The 18,789-nt window shown below is 38.9% G+C and overlaps 1 protein-coding gene across 1 annotated transcript in view; it reads right to left on the reverse strand.

Annotated features, from left to right (window-relative positions):
- Window positions 1–16,669: 16,669 nt before the first annotated feature.
- Window positions 16,670–18,789, reverse strand: part of LOC308387155 (uncharacterized protein) — a gene marked incomplete at its 3' end in the record, with an annotated part of 80,735 nt that continues 78,615 nt past the window's right edge. The window contains exon 7 of the mRNA XM_080867051.1: window positions 16,670–17,161. Within this exon, the coding sequence (XP_080723177.1) occupies window positions 16,670–17,161 (492 nt within the window). The remainder of the gene's footprint in view (window positions 17,162–18,789) is intronic.

Raw genomic sequence — 18,789 nt, forward strand, 5'->3', positions numbered from 1 at the left:
CAACAGCCTGGTCAAAAGCCCCATCAGCAATCAGATTCTGTCTATTTCTGGGATGACCACGGTAGCCCAAATCCACACTCTTATTCTTTTTTCACTCTATATTCTCTCTTTTTCTGTCTCACTCTCTTTCTCTGCTTAAAAAATCTGCCACCCATGCAGAAGTTAAAATTGTGTTTTTCCAACGTTGTCATTTTAGCGCTTCTCACTCAGTATTCCACGGGGTAAACCAGAGTGAGGGGAAACTGGGTCACTGCCACTGTTCTTGGCCTCTATCCTGCAGGACCTACAGTGATAAGGGAGAAGGCAAAAACACTCAAGTGTAACACTAAATACCGTAAGTTTATAGGACTCCAGAAAGGGGAATTGAGACAGATGATATTCACTGGGGAATGGAAATCACACACTTTGTAAGTTCAAAAAGGGTAGCTGTGTGTACAAGTGTTACTTTTAATAAGTGTAGAAAAGTAAAGAAAAGTTCAGTAAAGAAAATGCCCTTGTACATTTGATTATATGTCCCAGGATGTATTAGTGAGGTAATATCAACACATATCCAAAAAATGTCATGTTTATCAGGTCTTATTGCAGTACAACTAAGGAAACTATAAAAGAAAAATCAAAAATAAAAATTAGCACTTCTTATTGAGTCTTAGACATAATTATTAAAAGATTTCTATAGGGATATAGATGAGCTGGACGCGTGCTCCAGCCAGTCACCGAGAATTAGTGATGACCTCCATGCACTGTAATTATGCATAGGTACCCAAAAACAGGAATACAGCCCATTAAGTCTGATAAATATCATCCCACTTCACCTGTCCCAATCACTCAAATTTCTGGCATCACTGAGCGCAGGAAATCAAAGTGTGTAAAAAATTATTTTTAGCGAAACAATCATAATTGTATGATTGAGTCTGATTAGGTTTGGGAACTTATTCAATTCATGTACTCATAGACTGAATCACAGTGTTTTGTCTGTGATGCCTCATGACTACAGACTTTATGAAAAATAGGAGCAACTTCTGGGTATGAAAAAAGGACACCGATGCTGACTAGGGATGGGTACCGGTATCTGGCACCGGTTCTGACATAAACGGTAGTAACCAGACCGAAAAGCAGCGCACATTTCGGTGCTTTATTTTGGTGCTTTTTTTTTCCTGAGATGTGATACACTTCAGATTCTAGCCAATCATTTTACGTTTGTTAACGTAAAAGATAAAATTGTTATCTTTTTACAAAAAAACAGCTAAACATGAGAGGTTTTTGGACAAAGTTTGTGTTCTCTATTCTTTAAGCACAGGTTCGAGCACCGGCACCATTTCAAAAGTACCAGTTTGGCACCGGTATCGAATAAAACCTAAACGATACCCATCCCTAATGCTGACGTGACCTAACATACATTCTTATTAATGGCCAGCAGGGAGCATCCTCACTGGCTGCCAATGGATGTTGGGTTATGCAGAACCCTCAGTAAACACTTTATGAATTTATTTTACTTTATTTTTCTAATTGAGCTTTTATTAAATCAAAAATAATAGGACTCATTATTAAACATCTCTGGGCTGGTAAAGACAAAAAAAAATCTTGCTTAGACTAGTAATACAAACACATAGAGTGTATGTGATGCATGTTGATAATGTTCCTGCATCATCATAATATTGTTGATCCAGGATCAACATTGCAACTGACCAATCATGTTTGGATGTAATGTTGTGATGTCATAGCTTTGTCATAGCTCCGGGAAAAAGGAAAAAACTGCCTAATTAAACTGTATAAACTCCTTTCTGGAACATTTCAAGCCTTCTGTTTTCTTTATTAACTAAACAGTTTAATAAACATCAAGTTAGGTTTGCTGTCAGCCAGATTTTAGGTTATTTGTGTTGGTTTGTTTTTAATAGCATTAGCTAACTTCTTGGCTAACTGAATGTTCAGGCAACATCTCTGGTCAGTTGCAGTATGGGCCCTGGGTCAACTTAATTATGACGATGGAGGAAACAACAATGACAACAACAGTGACACAGGGATATCAGATTGTATAACAAAACACACAGTGAAAATACAAAAAAATAAGTACACCACAGTACAAGTGATGAAGAGTAAAATGCAAAAACAGCCCAAGTGTATTAACAGTGAAGACTAAAATTTCATCAACATCTTAAGCTTATTCATCGAGAGCTGCTTCTTAAACTTTAGAAGGCGTTTTTCTTTTTTTCAAATTCAGTGCATACCTCATATGCTGGTTTTTGGTCAACATAAAAAAAAACCAGGAGCCAAAACTATAAAAACACCAAAATCATTGCAATCTGAGAAATGTGAAATTCATTGTGTTATCTATGGTTCAGAGAAGCTCAGAGAAGACTGATTTATCAATAAGAAGTCCACAGACACATCAAAAGACAGTAAAACCAACAGAGACTTACAAGAAAAATTAACCCAGTAAGACAGGAAATGAAAGCATGATTAACCAAAGGCCTGGGAAGCAGCTGAGATGCTGGGAACGTGGTCCTACAACATAAAAAAAACAGGAGCCAAAACTATAAAAACACCAAAACCACTGCAATCTGAGATAATGTCCTGTCTTCCCACGGCAGCTAGCAAACAATGGCTTTTAAATTGAGAAGAGCACAGTCCCCTCACTAGTGGATTCAACATTTCTGGTGTTTCATAGATAAAAATATCTGTGATTTCCTAAAGCCCATAACACAAAGGAAACAAGCCGGGAGCAGCCTGTGGGCATTAATCATAAGCACTCATACAATAACGTGTTGGTGAAAACCCTAACTTTTTCTCTTTGTTTAGTACTGAGGAGTTTTCATATAATTAGATACTTTCTGGGAGAAAAAAGAAGAAATCTTCTAGATTTTAGATTTACCAGCATAATGTCTTAACAGTAGCTAAATATTAGAATATTATCTGGCTACAGCCTCATTTTATTAGATCACAGCAGCAGGATAGTGATTGTGTAGTGATTAGAGAGAAGCTGATTAGAGAAGCTGTTGTGGCTTTAAACCTTCATCACAGCAAGTATGTACTCTGTCAGGCGAAATGCTACTCCAACCCACTCGCCCTGGCTTCAGTGTCTATTAGCTGTTCCCAACCTCTGTCCTCTCTGCAGGGAGAGTAACAATCACATTTTCCTTTTAATTACAAAAAGTATTCAAATACAATTAACATTTAACAACACAACAATTAGTGATTATAAATCAAAGAAATAAACAAGTAAAAATTACCATCAGCAATAAGTATGATAGTCATATTTCTAGCAAAGTACAATAAAATTAAATCTATCTGGAAATATCTAATGCTACAACCATCTCAATTTAATCTGTTTCTTCGTATAAAAACTCCGATTTCGGCGAGCTTTTGGCAGCTGCAGTCTCAGATTTCTTTCCTTGGCTGACATGTGTGTAACCCAAAGTGAACTTCCACTTCTCTTGAAGCTCCATCTGCCTCAAGGATGTGTTGTGAATGCTGAGATGCTTTTCTGCTCACAACATTTATAAGACGAGGTTATCTGAGTTACCGTAGCTTTTCTTTAAGCTTCAGCCAGCCTTGCCATTCTCCTCTGGCCTCTCTCATCAACAAAGTGTTTCTTTCTTTTTTCTTTCCAAACCTTTCTGAGTAAACCTTGTGGACTGTTAAAAATCCAAAAACGAAAGCATCAAAGAAGAGTGTCACACATCTTTGATCCAACACTAATGCCACGGTAAGTCACTGAGATCACGTTTTTGCCTCATGTTAATGTTTAATCCAAATACATTCATTTTGGTTCCATCTGACCAAAGCATGGGAGTGTCCAACAGGGTTCTTTCCCCTTCTGTGAGCAATGGTCTTCTTCTTGCACACCATCAAAACAGGATGACTTCATGCAATGCTCTTGGCACTGTCTGAGAACACCAGCATCCATGGATGATTCCTGCATCAAGTCAGAATCCCGTAGTTGTTTGTTTTTAGTGCTAGATCATGTAAATATATAACTATGTATTCCTGTGTGTCCTGCTGCAACTTAGTTTCAGTTTATGTGCAGTAGTCTACAGCACTCTCCCCCCCTCTTGTGTTAGCAAATGAGAAAAATAAAAATCTGTTTGTACAAACCCATCAAATGTCCAACACCCAAAGCCCTCTTTCGGTACTGCCTAAGGGTGAGAGTGCAGCTAAAACCCGAATTTATAAATCAGTCCCATAAAAATTTGTGTCATGTGATTTCCACCTGCCTTATCGGCTGGCCAGGCCTATTGCCACCCAAAGCAGTCTATATGGAAACATCCTGAATACTAAAAGCTTTCTTAGACTGTGGTGTCAAAGAGACAGTAAACCTGTGACGAATCTTTCGAATTACATCCCTGGAGTCCACCTCCAAGTTTGTGGAAACTTCTAATGACTCTATCCATTCCCAGCATGCGCACCTGCTCATGCATGTGTGGGAGAGATCCAGAAAGTTAGAGAACAAATTAAAGTCTTTTTGTGGCTTTTCAACGACAGTTGAGCATGGCTCTTTTTGCTGCCTCTAATTCCTCATTCTGGAGGCTTTGCTGGCAAATTTCGCGTTCCACGGAATTAGGAACAAAAGATTAAACTACCGCAAAACACAGAGGATGGGGAATTCTGCAGTTCATGGACTGAATTCCTAAAACTGTTGACCTATTCCATTACAAGCGCTGCAGCGCACTTTAAATTGCCTGATATCAGAGAGAATTTTCAGCTTATTACATAACATATCCATCAAAAAAAAAAGTCAATTCAGTAGAGTGGACTGATTTAAAAGTCTGCACTAAGGCAAATGTACCACAGCATTAGCCATACCTGCTTTCCTTTTTAGAGTTTTAGTGTGAGGTGAAGGTATTAGCCGCTGTACTACACTGCAGACCTGTGGCAATGGTCATTTGTGCAACAGCAAAATATGAACAGAAAGATAGAAATTACTTTAAAACCTAGAGTTTACTTATTGGAATGATTATGATTGTTGGGACGTCTCTCTAATATTGTAGTCTTTACCTTCCAATACTGTAAACTGATGCTATAAAAATGAAATTGAATTAAACTAAATCAAAAGTGTAATAATTTTTAATTCAGGAAGGTGGCACCTTTCAGGAAGGTGGCATCACAAATGAGAAGTACTAACACGTTATTGTGGTACATGCGTTTTGGTCTGTTTAAACCATGTGGCTGAAAGCTGAAGCCAGTGTGAGGCGCCAAAAAAAAGTTCCTCAAATGGCCAAAAATCATGTCAAACCCCATAGGTCTCCATGTCAAAATCCCCAAATTTAGATTTAAATTTAAAGAAACATAATGACAACCTTATAGCTCCTTGAGCTATAAGATTGAAACCTATATAAATCAAAAACAGGTGCACAGCCACTTTATGTGACAGCAATCTCTTAGGGCCCAGTCACACAGGCCTATAGCTCAGTTTGCAATAGGAAAGAGTGTATATCCTGAAATGTAAATGGTCACAAAGACTAAAAATGTCCCTGTGAATACTTTGGTCACAAACAAATTGTTGCAACAGCCTGTAGTTTGTATAGAAGATGGCAACGTGTCTACAAACACTTGCCTGCAACTCGCTGAGTGGTAGCAACACTTTTGAAACATGGAAAATAACGATATATACACATGACTGCAAGTTTATTCACTTTTGTTTTTAATAAGTGACATTCTTGAAATGTATCCAAGTAGCATTTTTTGTATATGTCTGTGTAATGCTTGCTCATAAACCTGATAACACAGGTACCACTCCACCCTATTGGCCTTCAAGAAAAGAAAAGAAAAGAAAAGAAAAGAAAAGAAAAGAAAAGAAAAGAAAAGAAAAGAGGGAAGCAGCCAACTTTCATATACAGTTAGGACTTTTAAAAAAGTTTCACTAGCTAGTCATCACCACATTTAGCTGCAGTTATTTAAAGGGATTGAAAAAAAAAAGAAGTACTTCATCCATGTAGCAGATTCTCGAGGTTGCCGCTCAGAGCCTGTACATTTTCTTATATTAGCAAGCACACAAAAGTTTTTGCCATTAAAAACAAAGTGAGGATGCTTTTTAAAGTCACATCAAGAATATTCTTCTTATTTAACTTCATGTTAACTCCAGGAAATTTTGTTTCGGTGGTGACTGAGCTGTCTCGGTGGGTTCAGTGGCATCTTCATTTAGCTCCAGACTGGCTTTGTGGGGGCAATTCCACTGTCTGTGGGACACCTCGTCATCCTTTTGCTGTCTCTTTCTATATAGACAACAGATGTTTAGGGTCATTGTCATGCTGCAGACCGAATTTAGAACGACTCAAAAGCCTTTCAACATTTCAACATCCAAAGCATCGAAAACTTTTGCACCATCCAGTGCGTTTCCAACTAATTTCACAGCCATGATTTGATTAAAAAGAAATAATTCAGACACTGCAGGTTTTATGATGCAGCAAAGCGGTTAGAAGGGCAACTAAAACATGCAGAGTGTCTTGAATCCAAACAGTGGGTTTAATCGTTTCTCTTTAAAAAGCCAGACAGCAAAATATCTCCCTTAGGCAAATGCAGACCAGCATGATATCTCCCTGACTGAACTAGCTTTGCTGCTTCAGGGTGAAACAAATGCAAACATTTCATCATATACTGAATATTTATCAGTCAGAACAGAAATCAATTTATAGTCCTAAAGCATCTCCCAAGTGGAATTGAGAAGCTAGCAAGCAAACATTTATGCAGCAGCAAACTAGAATTAATTCCTTTCTCGGTATGTAAACAATCCTTTAGTGTAAAGTGAACTGTGCCACATGTTGTTTCTGTCGATTTCCTGTTGTTTACAAACTACCTTGTGCAAATACCACTGAGCAACACAGTAAAGGCAAAGTTAAATCTACCAATTATAATTTAAGACAAAAATGGTCCTCACACAACCTTCTTGTTAGAGACAGAGAGGGAGATGTATATAGAGGAAAGGCGGGGCTTTTCATATCATGAAATAGGCTCTGCTCCTGAAGGCACTCCCCAGTGTGTTTAAACACAGAGTATGAATCGGCCAGGGCTGGAGCAATCTGCACTGTGCTGCGCGGAGCAGAGCCCAAAAGACTCAGTGTCACATGAGATATGTGATACACAAAATTCACAGAGTGAGAGAAATGATCACTCAGTGCAGTAATAAGAACTGAAACAGGCACACTGATGGACAGAGTAATCAGTCATGCCAATCAAAAAATAAATAAAAAATCACCAGAAGGGTTCCATTACCTGGGAGTGAAAGCTGATGATGAAGACTGGTTTTGTTTGAACGTGATTGACGACTGTGTTTCACCTGACGCTGATCAGCTTGAGGTGTGTGACTACAGTTCTCTTTCAGAATCACTGTCATGGCTCATATGTTATTAACTCTGATGCTGCCTTACTGGAAGAATTTTACATTTGTTTTATTACTAAACTGCAAATTATATGAGGTCCCACAACTATTTATCTCATTCAATGCAAATGAGTGAGATAGATAAGTGAGACGTCTTTGTTTTTGTGTTTCTGCCTGTAGCTCATGTCTTATATTGGTAAGTTGTACATTACCTGCTACTTCACTATAAATTTAATGTCAGCACACGTTTGTGCCCTCAAGAAATACTGCACACCTTTTTTGTGTTTCTCATGCCTTTTCACTGCGTCTTCCTGCTGAACCTTACTAGCTAACGGTAGCTATTGTTACCAGTGCTAATGTTAGCTCAGCATTCTGTATTCCCCAAATTCCACCAGCATGTTAAGTGACCTGCAGGGGGGCAGGAGACTGGACCATGTGTACAGTAACATCAAGCATACCTACAGAGCGACACCCCTCCCCCACCTATGACAACCTGACCAACTCTCTCTGCTTCTCATCCCTGGCCACACCCCTCTCAGGAAACAAACTCCTCCAAGCACTAGGGATGGGTATCGTTTAGGTTTTATCCGATACCGGTGCCAAACCGGTACTTTTGAAACGGTGCCGATGCTTAAACGGTGCTTAAACCGGTACTTAAAGAATGGAGAACACAAAATTGGTCCAAAAACCTCTCATGTTCAGCTGTTTTTTTTGTAAAAAGATAACAATGTTAGCCTTTTCTGCAGCTATAGGGCATATACTGTATGGTATCACTCTTGGCTGGAAGCAGTGCTTAAACAATGGAAAAAACACAAACTTTGTCCAAAAACCTCTCATGTTTAACTGCAAAGCTCTCCAGCGAGTAGTGCGGTGCTCTGAACGGATAATTGGAGGTGAGCTTCCCTCCCTCCAAGACATCTACAGGAACCGGTGCCTGAGGAAAGCGGGGAGGATCATCAAGGACTCCAGTCACCCCAGCCTTAAACTGTTCAGACTACTTCCATCAGGAAGAAGGTTCTGCAGCATCCGGTCCCGTACCAGCAGACTGAGAGACAGCTTCTTCCACCAGGCCATCAGACTGCTGAACACGTCATAGACACCTCAGCTTCACTACTGGAACTTTAACATTATGCACTACACACTGTACAGTAATACCACTGTTTTGCACATGTCTCAACTCTGTATATTTTTATATATTTTATTTATTGTTGACTCTATTTAATTTGTAAAATATGTGTACACACACACACACACACACGTAGAAAAATATTTAGTATACACATCCAGAAATGCATATACTATTATATATTGTACATATATTTATTAGTTTCAGATGTAGCCATTCTTGTATTTTGCAACTCTGTTGCTTGTGAAGCTTGCACACAAGAATTTCACTCACATGTGCTGTACCAATGTACCTGCACATGTGATGTGACAATAAAAGTGATTTGATTTGATTTGATTTGTTTTCCACAAAAAGACAGCTGCATGTAACTACCATGGTGTTTGCTAGTTCACCTTACATGCATTAATGTAATAACGTGGTTAACCTACTCAACGTAAATTATACACAAACAACATTAAGCTACTCACGCAGAGAAGAACGGCTGCTGCTGCCATCATCATCCATCATCATTTCTGCTACACTGGCAGGGCTAGGGGCCAGGACTCTCCTCTTCGGGTTTTTGGGGGATGCTGCTAACTCCGGGTCCGATAACAGGCACCACACCCGCAGTAGATGCGCTCGGTGTGAGGTCTCGCAGTAAGCTATCAAATACGGCGCATTTTTCGGCTTTTAAAAAAAACGCTATGCGTCGCCAGGTGTTTCATCGGATTTGAGGTGTTACCTCCTTTGACAGTATCACAGTATCAGCTTAAAGCACTTGTTGCAGGCTGCTGAGTTTGCATATTTTGCTGTGAAGTACAGCCAGACTTTTGACCGCTTCGCCTTGGCCATTTTTAATCTGTAGCTCTGCTCTAAAAGAACGTATGTACCTGGACCCGCCTACTATCCTCGGAAACGTAAAATGATTGCCTAGAATTCAAAGTGTATGACATCTCAGGAAAATAAAGCACCGAAATGTGCGCTGCTTTTCGGTCTGGTTACTACCGTTTATGTCAGAACCGTCATCATGGCACCGGATACCGGTACCCATCCCTACCAAGCACCCAGGTCATTAAAGCATGGGGCCAGATGATGCTCTCCTCCAGTAACAGGACTGTTTCAATCTGACAGACTGGTCCAGCTTTGAACAGCAGGACCTGAAGACCTTCACTCAGTCTGTCCTTTTTTACATTAAGTGCTCTGTAGAGGATTTGACACTGACTAAAACCTAACCGGAAACCTTGGATGATGAGTGAAGTACAAGCTCTGATCAAAACAAGTAACTCAGCCTTCAGGCAGAGGGACAGTTCTCTGTACAGCACTGCCAGAGCCAACCTGAGGAGGGGATTCAAACAAGGCAAGGAGAGCTACAGGAGGAGGATATAGGACTTTCTCTTCAACACCCAAGTTGAAGAGCCCAGAGCCCCCTAACCCCCTGAGAGTGGGGAACCCCAGGAGAGCTGCCTGCCCTGACCGAGGGGCTGTGGTTAAAGCCTGCCCAGACCAACTGGCAGGGATTCTCATCAGGCTGTTCAACTTCTCCCTGACTCATGCCACGGTTCCCACCTGTCTGAAGGCCTGAGGATGCTCTTCGTGGACTGCAGCTCAACATTCATTCTGTAGAACCTGTTAATACTGGAGGCCTGGACCCATTTACTAACAAACCTTCCATTGTTAACATTGTTCCCTATTGCTCTGTGAATAAACACACTGTAACTGATCCTTCCAAGTCCTGCATATTGAGTCCTACGGCTCTACTGACTATGACAAAAGTATTATTACTAACAATGACAGAAAAATCAGATCATTTGCAGATCTATCTGGCGTGTTCACTTGTTGGAATATTTTTTAAGCGCAAATCATAAAAATCACAAGAAACACACAATCTTCACCCTATCTTGTGAAAACAAATCTATTGTTCTTTCCTCTATACATTATATTATTTTTCTGTTCCTTCTGAGAATGTTACATTTGGCCTTCGTTACAATTTACTTAATATTACATTATGGTTAGAAATGTGTACAAATCCCAAAATAGGATCCGGAAAGCACAATGCATGGCTCTTATTTATTTATTTATTTTACATTACACACGTTTTGCTTGTATATATGGAAATGCATCTATCATAACAATAAATAATCTTCTTAAATTAAAAAAAAAACTATCACTGTTTTGGATTTGCATGAGCTTAGGATAATTGTATCAAAGATTGCCCAACTGTACTGTGTGTGTTCAAATGTGAGCCCTTTATAAGTGGACCTGCACATCTTCTACTGAAAGCAACAAAGAAGGCTACAGAAGAAAGGGATCACTGGCTTACAGCCAGCTTAAATAATTATAGTGTTTTGCTACATAAGCAGGTAATGCTAGCAAGTAATGGCTCTTCTGGACCCCCTTAATGCACTTAATGTATTTAAAATATGAACGTTTCATTCCTAACAAGAAGACAAGAGGCTGAAAAATCTATTTGGTCCTTAGTCAATCTATTTTATTGAGACAGTCAGTAAAGATGGTTGGTATAAAGTTGGTGTCACAGTGATATAAATGTGGCAAGACTTATAGATTATTAATGATGGTAGCAATATGGTGTAAAGTGTATTTCCGATAAAGACGAGTGGAAGGTAAAATCATTTATTTTTATTATCCTGTCATTTAATGTAGCATATAGGAGCGTGTTGACGTATTCTTTTTAGTTACTAATAATTGAGGGGTAAGTAAATATAGCTAACAGATACATAAAAAACTATTTTTTAAATAGTTTTGTGGCAAATTTGAAATGTAAGTACTATATCTCCTAATATTAAAGAGGTGAATGATTGATGTTTACTTAAATATGAAGCAGAAGACACCTTGATTGGTCATTAACCCTTTACAGCCGATCGGAGCGGGCACGCTCTGTTTTGCGTAACTATTTTTAAATCCCGGTAGCTCTGCAACCAAGTAAGCTAGCGCAATAATTTTTTTTGCATATGAAACTGGAGGAGTTGTACTTACATCTTATGCCATCAGCTTGTCCTAGGTCACAGTTTCCTTCCACATATAGCTTTGCAAAAACTGCATAAAAATCACTTGCAGCAACAAAAACATGATATTCCAGAAACACGCTTCGCCGATCCATCAGCTGTTTGTAACACTTCCTACGTCCATCAGCGCGAACTATCACATGACCGCATGACCTGCCCGAAACCGGAAGTGACGTCATTTTGCGGAAATGTAGTTTTTTACGATCGGGGCCTTATGAGCTTGTGTTTTACTTGTTATGTGTTTTAAAAAGTTATGTTTGACTTTATGACTTTCTGTGTCGTTTCTGGGATGCTTAAGACTCATATTGCACTGCTGGAAATAGTTTATTTTGATGCATATGCTGTTATTTTGCAAATTTGCACTATAATATTTATTTTCGTTTTTCCTGCAGTATATAAAAATTGGTGTATTTCAAAAATAAAACTATGAAGACACTCAAAATAAATTTCCTGTGGTGGGAAACTAGTTTGTGTAACTTTTTTGTATTTACAGTTTTGAGGGATAAGCCTCTTAAATTTCTCTAACTAGAAATATATGTTAAAAAAACAAAAACGATTTTCAATTTTTTTGTAGTTTATTGCACTTTTTTGCAATTTATGTAATTACTATGCACCTAATGCAGACATATTATTAAAGTTTGGGCTATAATGGTTGTATTGATGTATAGCAACTTGAAATGCTCCCAAAAATGGCTCCACAGCATGTAAAAATATAATATAAGCTCTGGCGAACTTGGTTCTATGGTAGGTCTTAAAGGGTTAATTACACCGTCATTGAAACCTGCTGTGATAAGCAGGTTAGAAAGAGGAACAGATTTTCATTCTTTGAGGATTTCATTCTTTTGTTAAGTGATCAAGTGACCAAAGAAGAAGAAAAGAAGAAAAATAATGGCACTTTCTGCTGCCAATGTGAATAAACAGAAGCTAAATGTTTTTCTTTATTTTTCATGTTGTTGAAAATGGTGCACAGCTTGAAAAAATATAAAATATTTATAATAGAGGACAAGCTAATAACAGTATATCTCACCATGCAATTTCACCTACGTAATTTCAGTTGATTAGGCATGAGGTTAGTGCTTTTGTGTGGGTAGGTGCAAGGTTGCGAATTAAAGGTTCTATAAATAAGATTTTAAACTTTAATAAAGCAGCAACACACTTTGCTATTTAAAGAGAAATAGTATTAGAATACTGGCACTAATCTGAGCTCACCACACTTTTGAAGTGAGAACAACAGAAAACAACGTTCCCGTAGTCATGTTTGTTTTTTAAGACTGGATCACAAGGAAAAATGATAACATACATTTACAAATTAAACTTTTGTTACATCGTACCTGTAAAACAATTTTCTAAATGGCCACATACTGAACGACAGTCAGTCAACCGAGCTATTATTTGTCACTGGCTGCATGTGCCACACAATAATCACCATAATCCCATCACAGCAGCCTTGGCAGCTTCTGCCCGGCTGCTGAGAAGATGCTCATCTTTGAAGAGCTGGAGTCCAATCAGAAAAGGAGATGGGTATGAGGCATCAATTCACACCCTGTTGGGCCGCTCTCCAACATGTCTTGGACTGAGGCAGTGTGAGGCAGACTGGTGGAAACACAGAGACTGAGAGTTGCTGTGATGGTGGAAGCAGCTGTAGCAGTAGATTACCTTATGGGAGAAAAGCTGATTGATACAGAAAGATCGTTAGTTGGGAATTGCAGTGACTGTAACAAGAACAGTTTTGGGGGAGCTGTTGAGGGCACAAGTGTGTGGTGGTTTTGCGTGCAGACTTGCGCTATCATGATACAATCGATGGTTTGCTCACCCACTGGCATTCACTTATGCAAAGCACTCTTGGGGTCCCACCTCAGTATTTTAGCCTGGGCTGTTGACTGGGCCATTACAGTACTTATTTTCATCATGACTTTATGTAGTCTGAAACATCTTGCAGAGTGGGCATTTTGGCCCACCTTTCTTTATAATGTTGTTTCAGTTCATTGGAGTTTGTGGGTGTTTGTTTATGCTCAGCTCTCTTAGGTTCCTGCTACAGCATTTTAATCTGATTGCGATCTAGACTTTGACCTCATTGCAACAACTTTATTCCCTTTCTTTTACAGTCATTCTGTTGTAGACTTGCCGCTGTGCTAAGGATCATTGCTTTGCTGCATGAGCCAATTAGTACAAAGCTTTAGTGTTTGTACAGATTTCTTCACTCTAGAATATTTTGAAAATCATGACCATGAATGTCTTACCACCACTGCCACCACTGTAATTTTCAGTTGGTATGAGGCGTTTGTGCAGATATGCTATTGTGTTTTCACCAAACATGGCACTGTGAATTATGGCCACACTTCTCCACTTTGGTTTTGCTTGTCCAAAGAACATTGTTCCACAAGTCATGTGATTTGCTTAGATGTATTCTGGCATGTTCTTTTTAACTATACTGTCATGACGTTTACCATATACATGCAAAGTAAGAGAGTAAGTAAGATGCAGCTCTTGGGTTTGTTGCAATTTCTCTGATCATTCTGATCAGTTTGAACTTGTGGACTTCTTATGGAAGCAGTAAAAGTGTACTTAGTTTTTGTTTTTTATAAATTTCATTTTTAACAATTGTAAATGAAGTCAGACATAGATTTTAGGCTGTTTGTTTAATTTCCATTGCAGTGGGAAAATGTTGTTGTGGAAAATGTTTAGAGACTGTTTACCATCTTTAGATCTGTACTTGAAGAGCAGAAACAGCATTTTTCTTATTGATCAAAGTACCGTAAATTATCCACTGATTTTTGACAAGCTGTGGTATTTCAACTGGTGACAGAAAAATATACTTTTTGACTGAACAACTAGTTGGAAATGGAAAGACTTCACTAAGGGATGTTAATCTAGAATCGAGACAAACACACGAATCAGGTAATTGTTCAGTTTCTTTTAAATTTCTCCAAGTCCTTAACTTTCGAAAAACAAAATCAGTATGCTTGTCTGTGCTCCTGATCTCTTGGCCTTTTTCCTTTTCTACTTGTTCCTTTAGTGCCACCTCTTAAATATGTATTTATTTATTTCCTGCTATTCATTTTTTAAAATTAAAGGTGGTGCATCTTACTTTACATCTAAATTGCCTTCTGGTTCTGCATCGCCTTTATATCCAGGAAGACAAAGCGTGACCCCTGACATGAAAGTGCCGCAGTAAAGGATGTTACCAATTGTGTAGATTAAATTTCCAACTGTACGTCCTATGAAATCAGTTAGTGTAGTGATCATGTATTATAGTCTGAAAGCATTTATGTTGTTTTCTTCAATAACTATGAAATATGTGAGTTGTTAACCTTTTATTTATGAGAGATACACTCAAACTTTACTCCTGACACACACAGATTTCTCTCTTTAAAAATGTGCTATTGTGTTTTCCACATGGCTATTCGTACTCCTCTTCCTTTTTCCGTTTGTCAGGTCGCCCAGTTAAATAGCACTGAAGTGAATTTTCAAGCTCTTCTAGCTTGCCAATTTTATAGCCTGCAGACTCCTTTAGAGGACATCCTTGATAGAATAAAGAGAATTCTAAAGTAGACGTGAGAGTGACTTGTTTACACTCAAGCCCCACTAGTTATCCCTGAGACTGTTGACTTCATTATCTAACAACTCCTCAAGGAGGTAATGAAATAATGTGTGAATCACGATGTGTGTGTGTGTGTGTGTGTGTGTGTGTGTGTGTGTGTGTGTGTGTGTGTGTGTGTGTGTGTGTGTGTGTGTGTGTGTAAGAGAAAGAGAAGGAGATAAAAGGAAGGCCAGAGTGGACGCAAGCTTTGACTTCTCCAAATGTTTTACATGATGACAGGATGATCGATCGTATCATATAGATAGCCTGCAGCCGTAATGTGGCATTTTCTACCTAGCTGCTACTCAAACAACTGTCAAACTCAAACGGTCTCATTTATGTTTTAAACCACACAAATGCAGCAGTTTTTTTCCTGTGGCTAGACTATATTGGCATTAAGTTCTACCTTGGTATCTGGAGAGTATGATCATTCCTATTTTTAGCAAATATGCTAAGATACCGATGAGGAGGAGCTAGCTGAGCCTAGAATATTTTGTGTTCAGATCTAATATCACTGAGTCAGTCAACACAAACAGACCACCTCTATCCAGGTTCAGTGCTGGATGGATGTAATTATTCAGTCTTTATTTATATTTATTATATATCCAAACTTCCACAATACCTCCCCATAAGTAAGTCTTATCTGCTAGCATAATGTGATGTCACGTTTGGCAATGTTTACTTTTTGAACAATAATCTGCATTCAAGTTTTTAATTACTGATGAAAGAGGAAACTTTGAATTCAATTAAGGTCTTTTTTTAAAATTTTAGATTACCCAAATCGGCAAAATGGCATTATTGTATGACATATTACCCGCTCATCTCCTGTCATAAACATTTTATTGTAAAGACACACGTTTTCTTGTACAGTGAAACTCTTAATTTGCTGTCCAGAACCAGTAACAGAAAATTCCATATATAAAATACATAAATAGAATAAATGATATTTATCATTTAATTTAAAAACAATAAAAACAGCAAATAAGAAATATAAGATCTTCACAAAATATAACTATACAAATAAAAAACTCTGAGCTGCAATAAGAGATGTACTTGTTTATGTAATTAACCACACTGAGTAGACAGGAGTGACTGCACAATTATGTGTGTGCAAACATAGAAACAGACAGTCGTAGATTGAGGTAGACCAAGGTTATCAACCCCTGTCAGGTGTTTAGGAATCTAATGACAGTGAGGAAGAATGAGTTCTTTAGTATACAGGTTCTAGATTTCACACTTCTATCCCTTCGGCCTGAGGATAGAAGTATACAGCCCATGTCAGGGTAGGTAGGGTCCTTGAGGATGGGGGTATCTATCCTCTGGGGTCTGCGATGTTAGTTGCTCTGCAGAGAAGGCTGTGGAGTGCTAATGATCTTTTAAGTGTCTTTATCTTTTCCCTGTCTTCAATAGTGACATCACCTTCATCTTCTTTTTCTCTTTTGGTATTTCTTATTGGCCATGAAAGCTGATCATAGGGGAACACTTCCTACTGTCTTTTCTGTTATGCCAACTACCTCAATGTACAAACCTCCTCAAGAGTCTTAATGATTAAAGCGAGGCAGGGAGCGAGTGTCACTTGAGTGGAGTCCACTGCAACAGAGGGAGAGGAGGATTATTGCCAGGCAAAGACTGTTAAGGTAGCCTTTTCTTCAGAGCGTGGGTGAGGAATGCTTAGAAGAGAAGCGTAGAGCAATAAATTCAGAGGTGGAGTGAGTGTCAGAGAGCATGAAGAACCAAGATATCAGACCTTCTCTGTCTTTCCCAGCATTCCAAGGGGAAGCGGCGAGCAGGAAGGCAGGCAGGAAAAGTCTTATGCTATATCCTGAGTGCTGTGGAGAAGCGTTGAGCAAAGAGAGAAGTGAAGAGGCTGGCAGGGAAGTGTTCAGCAGTAGTGGGATGGCAGAGTACACCAGCGAAACCAGAAGGGTCACAGATGCAACGCAGAGGAAACTGGAGACACAAGGAATAACAAGGTATGAGCTCAACACGAAGGCCGATTTACCATCGCGGTTTAGCAGATGATCCGGTGGGGAGTGGAAGACTGAGCTGGTCTTAAATGCAGGTCTGCTCATTACGGCTGATCCATTACAGGTGAGAGGAGGCTGGAGCGGGAAGCAGAACTCCGCCCCACAGAGCGAATCCTGGCACAGGAACCAAAGTGGAAAATTACACCAAAAAACCTAACACTCAACCCAGACCGTGACAATCTTAGCATCTTTAACACAACTGCTTTAAGCTCCTCTACTGTCTTATTTTCAAAGGTGCCATCTCCAACCCGTATACCACAGCTGGCCTCAACTTTTTCTTTTACTCTTGCTTCTTTTTTTTCTGCCCCAAATCACTCCCGAGATTTTTATCCATACACTTAACGCTGACTGCACCCTCAGGGTGTGCAGAAGAGAGGTGGACTATTTTAACTCAACCACCTTCACCACTTTCGTTCCTTATATTCTGTTGTCCTCAGTCTCAATCAAACACACTCCTGCTCTCAGTACGGATCACAAAGTCATCTGCTAACATGACAGTTCACAGAGACTTTTACACGGTCTTGTCTGTCAGTCTGTCCACCAGCATGCATCGTGATTTGTCCGATGTAGCTGTGTAAACAAAGACTGGGTGATCGAATGGTATCATCGCTTATAAAAGGGTCCAATCAATACTTCTTACATCATAATGCACTTGACTATAAAATGGATAAATTGAGGAAGAATAAAAACTTCATATACTCTCCTTTTCTATCTCACACACAGGCTACTGCAACACTTTTGATCAACTCTGGTTTAAGATTCATCTGGAGTTTTAAGTGTGAAATTGTGCATTATGAAAATTATGCATAGCTCAAGGCTCAGTGTGTGATACAACTGGGAAAATTAAGTTGCCAAGTTGGGAATCTGTTTTATATACTTCAAAGAGCAGGAGGGGGTGCAGAAAGGAGAGACAGAGAGAGAAAGAGCGAGAGAGAGGAGAGCGAGCGAGCGAGGAATGGAGTGTTGTCCCTGTGTGAGTGTTTAGAAATGGACTTCTTGTCTGCAGACACTCTGGGTGCTCTGCTGACTCTGACTTCTCCCTTTTGCAAGTTAACCTCCAGCTATCCAGCTAAAAGTGAACTTGCAAGCTGATCTGAAGTGACAGCAGAAAAGGCTTGAGAGAGCGGAGGAGTTACTTCTGAGAACAGAGCTGGTGTGGGATTCAATCAGAGACTTCTCATGACAGAAGCTACTATGTTTTAAAATTTCATGAGCAATTCACATTTCTGGAAGCTGGTGAGCTAGTCTATCTTTTTTTTTTTTGCCTCAATTTATTTTCTTAGTAGCCGATGTAAATATAACAGAAAGCCAGTAATATTCTTTAGCATATATCCTGAGAACTTAACACTTTCCTGAGTTTGTCCAAAGTGTTGTTCTTTTTACGCAGTACTGCAGGATAGAAAGACTTAATTATCCAAATTCTGTGATCTTTTGCAACAGCTTTTGATAGTGGTCACATCATTATCTGACAAATACTCAAAAAAACGTGCCGCCTATCACTTATAAGTAATGCAGTTTTTTATAAAAGCATATAAGTATATAAAATATAATGTCATGAAAAATAGAAATTCTAATTTTGAGTCTGATTCCAGGATTTTTTTTCAAATCAGGTATAAGTTTATAAGTTTGTTGGTCCGTGTTTTTATTTTGACATTACCATGGAGGCATTGGGTATGTAAGAAGACCAAACTTTTAAATAAATTCTTAGGCCTTATTAACAAATGATCAAATAAAAAAACAGA

The sequence above is a fragment of the Rhamphochromis sp. 'chilingali' genome (genome assembly GCF_963969265.1).
Source record: "Rhamphochromis sp. 'chilingali' genome assembly, chromosome: 19".
NCBI lineage: Eukaryota > Metazoa > Chordata > Actinopteri > Cichliformes > Cichlidae > Rhamphochromis > Rhamphochromis sp. 'chilingali'.